The sequence below is a fragment of the Pogoniulus pusillus genome, chromosome 4, assembly GCF_015220805.1.
Source record: "Pogoniulus pusillus isolate bPogPus1 chromosome 4, bPogPus1.pri, whole genome shotgun sequence".
NCBI lineage: Eukaryota > Metazoa > Chordata > Aves > Piciformes > Lybiidae > Pogoniulus > Pogoniulus pusillus.
The window spans coordinates 4,411,736-4,418,146 of record NC_087267.1 but is presented as its reverse complement, the minus strand read 5'-3'; the positions used below and the strand labels follow the sequence as shown (position 1 = coordinate 4,418,146).

The 6,411-nt window shown below is 51.8% G+C and overlaps 1 protein-coding gene across 1 annotated transcript; it reads right to left on the bottom strand.

The window, feature by feature from the left end:
* Nucleotides 1-316: 316 nt before the first annotated feature.
* Nucleotides 317-3,163, bottom strand: FEZF1 (FEZ family zinc finger 1). The gene is made up of 4 exons (XM_064142884.1): nt 2,292-3,163; nt 1,977-2,111; nt 1,568-1,700; nt 317-951 (listed from the first exon to the last, which is right to left on the bottom strand). Exons 1-4 carry the CDS (start codon nt 3,087-3,089, stop codon nt 644-646), a joined length of 1,374 nt encoding a protein of 457 aa, XP_063998954.1. The 5' UTR covers nt 3,090-3,163; the 3' UTR covers nt 317-643.
* Between the last annotated feature and the right edge of the window lie 3,248 nt (nt 3,164-6,411).

Genomic DNA, 6,411 nt, shown 5'->3' with positions numbered 1-6,411 from the left:
TGAGAGAGGTTTGCAGTCGGCACCAGCGGCGCGCTTCCCTCCCGGCCGAGACGCAGTCCCCAGGCAGGCAGCTCCCGCTCCCGCCGCTGCAGACAAGCGTAGTCAAATGTTTATTCCCACCAGGTCAACGAATTCATTCTTTTTTCCTTCTCTTTTCTTTTCTTTCTGTCTTTTTTTTTTTCACGTGCAAGAACCAAACCGAAATTCAAACCTATACATAGTGAATCAGCTCTGTCCATATAGATACGATATTCAAGGGGAAAGGAGGAAACCAAAAAGGGAGGAGGGGAATAACCACCAGGCAGTGGAGGCAGGGCAGAATCAACACAATGGAAATATATATACATCGAAATAATTAAAGTGGTGCAGCATTCCCGACTCGGGTAATACAGATCCCAAATAAATACAGCAGAAATTGGCTTGACATTTTTTTCCTTTTTGTTGTTTTGGTTTTGTTTTTTTAAACCATCTCTGCACTTGAGGTGCAGCAACACCACCAAAAAAAAACAGTCTTTAGAAAACAAATTTTTAAAATTATAGAACAGTCAGTCCCATGAACGTTAACGGCGATATAGAGCATAATACACAAAACCGCTTAACAGGTGCATGCAAAGAGGCGCACTGCGAGAGCTGGCCCCGAGTCTCATGGCTGGAGCGGTGGCGGCGGGCCCTGAGGCAGCGGCCCGGGCAGGGGTAGCTGGTCGGGACCCTCCAGCTCTGTCGGGGGCCGGGGTAGTCCCAGAGCACTGTCGTGCAGCTTGCGGACGTGCTTCTTGAGGTCAAAGTTCCTGCAGAAGCCCTTGCCGCAGGTGGGGCAGGTGAAGGGCTTCTTGTCGTTGTGGGTGTGCATGTGGAAGGTCAGGTTGTACACCTGGTGGAAAGCCTTGTTGCAGATATTGCACTTGAACTGTTTCTCCCCGCTGTGAGTTAGCTTGTGGTTTTTGTAATTGCCTGGGAACGAGACGAGAAGGGCAAAGGGACCTGGGACTCAGAACAGGATTCTGCCAGGAGGGAATTTAAAGAAAAAAAAAAGGTCCCAAACCCTAACCCGTCCCCAGAGCTCGATTTCAGCCAAAAATGACCCACCAATCTCTTAGCAAACATCTTTCTCCCCATTCTCCCCGCGGCTGGTCTTTTGACAGACGAGAAGGCAATTATCAAATAAACCAAAATTACATCAACTGCAGGGGAAAAAAATGCCTGACTTTTGCCTTTCCAGAAATATGAGGATAAAAACTAACTTATCTCCTACACTCAGAGGGGTGAAAGGGCAGCAAGTTCGTTTGCCGAGCTGCGCGGGAAGCTGCACGCTGCGGTGCACGGAAAAGGGTCGCTACCCGCGAAAGGCTGAGCTGTGCTCTCTCGAAAACGAAAGCCCTGTCCCGCTCCCCTACGCCGTGCTGTAGGATATGTGTCGGGACTAGCAACACTTAAAATTAACCCAAATTCTCTACTAACAGAAATTAAAACCAAAAGCAACTCTTCTCCTCCTTGTCACAATTTGTCCCGACACCTGGCCTTGCCTAGGGGCACCCTGGGCAAGAGAGAGGGCGCTGGAGAAGGGTACCTTTCTGGTGAAATCCTTTGCCGCAAAATTCACACACAAAAGGTTTGTAGCCGGCGTGTATTCGTGTGTGCGTGTTCAGGGTCGAGCTCCGGTTAAAAGCTTTGCCGCACTGGTTGCACTTGTGTGGCTTTTCCTGAAAGGAAACAAGTGCCGAGACGCGGCGCGTTGGTTGATCTGCGGGGTTTCTGTGCTGGTGCGCAGGGTGCGGGTGTTAGCTGACGGCTCGCCGCCGGCTCGACCCGGTACCAGTGCCAGATACCCCCCGGCACCCTCACGCGCTTGGCGCAAACCAAATCCCCTGCGACTCGGCACAGCCGCTCCCCGCCCCGCGACGCTGCCTCCGAGCCGATGGACAACGCCGGGCACCCCAAAAGCCATGAGCGAAAGGGAAAGAGAGATGGAGGCTCACCTGAGTGTGGATGATCTTGTGCCGGCAGAGCGTGCTTGCCTGTCTGAAGCCCTTCCCGCAAACTTTGCAAACAAAGGGTCTGGCTCCGGTGTGCACCGGCATATGGCGAGTTAAGTTATAATGTGCATTAAATACCTTGAGAGTGAAATCAGACATACACACACAAAAGAAAACAAACAAACAAACAAAAACAAAGGAAAAAAAAAAGGCAAAACAGCGATTATAAGGTGGTAGCGTAGAGGGAAAGCCGTCGTTTAAAAATAAAGCAAGCAAGCGACCGGGAAGTCTGAGGGAGCAGGGGGAGGCTCTACTTGCCTTTCCACAAACTTCACACGTGAAAACTTTGGGCTTGCTGGTCGGGGAGCCGCGGCTAAACTCCGAGGTCTTATAGGCGATTTTTTCCGAGAGGATCTGAGCACTTTCTTTCATGTAATGCTGCAGCTGAGCCTGTGACAAGTCCTTGAAGGCCACCGCCGCTGGGTACTTTTCCACGGCCGGCAGCACCAGCTTGTTCCGCTCCGCCAGGTAAGCCTTGGGCTGAGGGTGCAAGGGAGAGCTGAGGAAATAAGAAGCTACTGGGTGGATGTTGACACTGGAGGACGGGTGACAAGGGCTGTCGCCTCGGTTGAAATAGCACAGGGCTCCCATGGCGTGGAAGGAGGAGTGATTGACCACTCGGGGTCTTACCAGTTTGTACTGCTGCAAGGGCAGGGCATCGCGGGGGAAATCTCCTTTCAGACTCAGGGCACAGTTCAAGAGATCGCCGCAGCTAAAGGAGGGCGAGGAAGAAGAGTCTGAATGAGCCTTCCTGGGTTCCGCTCCGGCCACCGCCGCTTTGGGCAGAGGATCGTACGCCACCGGGACAAAGGGGATCATGCAGGGGATGGAGGAGTTCAGGTGCAGCGGGTGCTTGGGGTCGCCTTTGGCCACGGAGTTGTGGAGGAGCTGCGGGACGGGGATGGAGCGGGGCTCTGGCGTCCGCGCCATGATGCGCTCAATGGAGAAGGCGAGGGGCTTGGGCGTGCTGATCATGTTGCTCCTGGAAGACAAGTTTTCTCTGGCCGAAGAAGTCGCTAGGATTTTGGTCGCAGTGTGGTGGCCACTATTGTCCATGGCTGGGTTGCATTCGTTCGCCCGTTTTGAGCCGCTTTGGTAGACGCCTTTTTTCTTTCTTTCTTTTTTTTTTTTTCCCCCTTTATTTTCTTTTTTTCCCCCTTTTCTCCTCACCTCTCTCTCTCTCTCTGTACTCTTTTTCTTGTCACTGATCTGCAAGGAGGGAGATCAGCATCGCTGTAGTTACCATCACCACAGCCTCCTCCGGCGGAACCAGCCTTCTCAGTCCAGTGGACTCATGCCAGCCCATCACAGTTTACTTTGGCGCACCAATGACTCGGGACAATCGCTACTTATTTCTGTCAATAGAAAGTGTTGTGTCAATAACGCAGCCAAGATCTCGCCAATCGTTAACTTCCAAGAGGAGAAGGTAAACTAGATAATTGCTCAATTCGCTTCCAACAGTCAACAGGAAAAGTTTTCCCCCCTCCCCAGTAAGCGGCTACTTTTCATTGGCGCCCGCGCCTCCCCCGCCCAGGGAAGGAGGTGTCTCTTCTTCCTTGCCTCTCTCCTCTCTGCCTTCTCTTTCTCTTTCTCTCTCTCTCTCTCTCTCTCTCTCTCTCTCTCTCTTTATTATTATCATTATGTGCAATCTGCTTAACCAGGCTTTAGAGGCCAAGCAAATCCGAGATCAATTTTCTTCTTTGGCTTTAAGTGACATCAACTAAAATCATTGTCCAAGTGCTAAATAGGAATGTGAAACCCAATTCAAGGGCAAGCGCCAGGGTATTTGTCAAACGAGGTGTTGCAGAAGAAGCGGCTGGAGGGGAAGCTGTTTTTTTTTTTCCTTGCCACTTTCCAGCCCGAGCTCTTTTTGTGCGTGGGTGTGTATTTGAAGGGGGGAGATGGGTGCTCTGCTCCTGGTCTGCTCACTGCTTTAAAGAACAAGGTCGGGTGGCTGTGAGGTTTTGGAAAACAGAATAAACAAATGAGCAGGAACTTGTGACAAGCAGACGGCGAGGGCAGCGCATCGGGATGCAAGAAGCATCCGGGCCAAACCGTGCGAGTGCTTGTGACCAAAAGGATAAATCAAACTCGGGGCTGGAGGAAAGAAGGAAAAGGAGGTAGAAGGAGGGAATGGCGTTTAAATCCGAAGCACTTATAGATGTATACAAAGTAAGCTGCGTGTACACTAGGTATAACTTCTCTGTCCTTAAATAATGCAGGCACGACACAAACAGGGGAATGTACAGGATCGATATAGATACGCAAAGAAATTTGTGGCATACAAACTGCTTATAGGCATATATATAAATAAACAGATGTGTTCCCAAAGTATTTAGGCAAAACTTGATCCTGTTCTATATGGGTACCTCCAATGCCCCAGTTGTTTTTTATTTATAGCAAGGTGGGGTTCGGGGAAAGGAGAAGGGACAGTGGTGAGTGAAGGGCTTTCTGTATTTTACTCTCCGTCCTGCCACTCGACAGAACAAGTTCCTGTTCCTTCCGCCTTCTGGTTACGGAGAGGTCGCTACGGAAATCCCTGGGAGCAGCCAAGGGTCCCTCTGTGACCACCGGCGGAGGAGTCCATGAGGCCTCCACTCCCCCGGCCTAGCGCTGCCCTTCTTCGGGTCTCAGGGAGGGAGGGAGTCCCGACTTAGTAGTGGAGAGAAGACTCCAGTGAGGCAGGAAGGCTTGGCCCCCGTTACTCGGGTACCAGCCGGGGATTCTGCAGAAGGCCATGCCTTCCCTGACCCCCTCGCCCCAGGACAACTCACTGGTGGGGAACTGAGAGAAGGGAGAAGGGGCTTGGGGCCCCGAGTATGAAAGGATGGAGGGTGGGGTGGAGGTGACATCCTTGTCCACGGCGCTGTGATTGGGCCGATCCCCCCCTAGGTCACAGAGGCCCCGTTTGAGGACAAGGTAGCCACTGTTGCACGACACTAGTTTGGCAGCCGAGAGCTGCCGCTCGAGCACCAGGAAGATATGGGAAACAGAGGGAGATATGTGCCCCAGTCCCTGGCACAAGCGCCTGATTCGGGCATCGTTCGCTGCAGGGGATGCCCCCCCGCATCTTACGACCTCCGTGTCCGCCAGTCCCCTCGGTGCCCCGGAGCGCACGCAGATGGCAGAAGTTGAGGCTGACCCCGGGGGCGTGCCTGGAAGGACACAGTCTTGCAGACAAGCGTGGGGCGGAGGAAAGACCTGTGCCGTGTCCCCAGCCACGATGCTCCGCTCCAGCCCTTCTCCTCCCTTTTTTTCGGCCGACATGGGGGCCGCTGCAGATGGGTCGAGGCGTTAGCACCTAAATTGCTGCCGCTGATCGGGTTGCCGCAGCCGCCCGCTTCTTACCTGCTGCTATCGGCACCACAACTCCAACCCTGTCACCAAACCCGGGGCGGGGGGGGGGGGGGGGGGGGGAGGGCGGGACGGCGATGAGGGCAAAGGACGACGAAGCTGGGGCAAGGGAGGGTAGGGGGATGTGGGGACTGGAGTGGCACCCGAGTCGTGTTCTCCCTAGCGCCGTGAGAGCAGCTGCCCCACGCTACCACTTCCTCGGGTGTGTCTCGCTTATTTTCCGTCTGCCAGAGGACAGTTTCCTCCTTCAGAGCAATTTACATTTAATTCCATCTAGGCAAATTTCCTCTTGATTGGTGCTGAAGAAGAGAATTATTGTTGAGTGGGTTTTAGAGGCGTCAAATCCCATACTCTTAATATGTTAACAGCCTGCTCTTAACTGGTCGTTTTGGGATTGACTTTTTGACACGTGTTTGAAAGTAAAATATGTAGTGTCATTTGAGCAGGGTAAATATCCCAAAGCAGCAATTACAGCCCTGCCGTTACAATTATACTGGCCTCCTCGTTACTGAGACACACTCCTGGAGAACCAGGAGCTTTATTATCCGTTGTTTTTGTTTTTTTTTTTTTTTTACGGATATACGTCCTTTTATTTCTGGGCAGCACAAGAAAACTTACGTTCGTGGCTGATTATAAAATAGCGATTCAAAAGTAGTGGGTTTTTTTTTTGCTTGTTTGTTTGTTTTCCCGGAGGTAATTCTGTTCCGACTCAGAGATGGAGCCTTGCTAGTGCTGGAGTTGTCTGCAATATGGACAGACTTGCTTAAATCAGTGCCGGTATATTTTATTTGTTTCTCTTTTTGCTGTCCCGAGCTTTGCTTTGCTCTCGGACTGCATCTTTTTAGCTATATTTTATATTTATCATCCGAGTTGCAAATTTCCTCCAGCCGCGCTCCCGACAGAGAGGCAGAGAGATTTACAGGCTCTGAGAGTGGCGAAAAGTAACCTCTTGGCCAGATTGTTTGGGGTTTTTTTTGTTTCTGGTTTTGTTTTGTTTTTTCTTCCCTGAGTACACCTCTAGCCG

Coding starts and splice junctions, on each gene's coding strand:
- FEZF1 (XM_064142884.1), bottom strand. CDS start 3,089: ATGGACAATAGTGGCCACCACACTGCGACCAAAATCCTAGCGACTTCT. Junction 1,701..1,976: donor ACAAGATCATCCACACTCAG/GTGAGCCTCCAT, acceptor GTTTCCTTTCAG/GAAAAGCCACACAAGTGCAA. Junction 952..1,567: donor CAAAGGATTTCACCAGAAAG/GTACCCTTCTCC, acceptor TCTCGTTCCCAG/GCAATTACAAAAACCACAAG.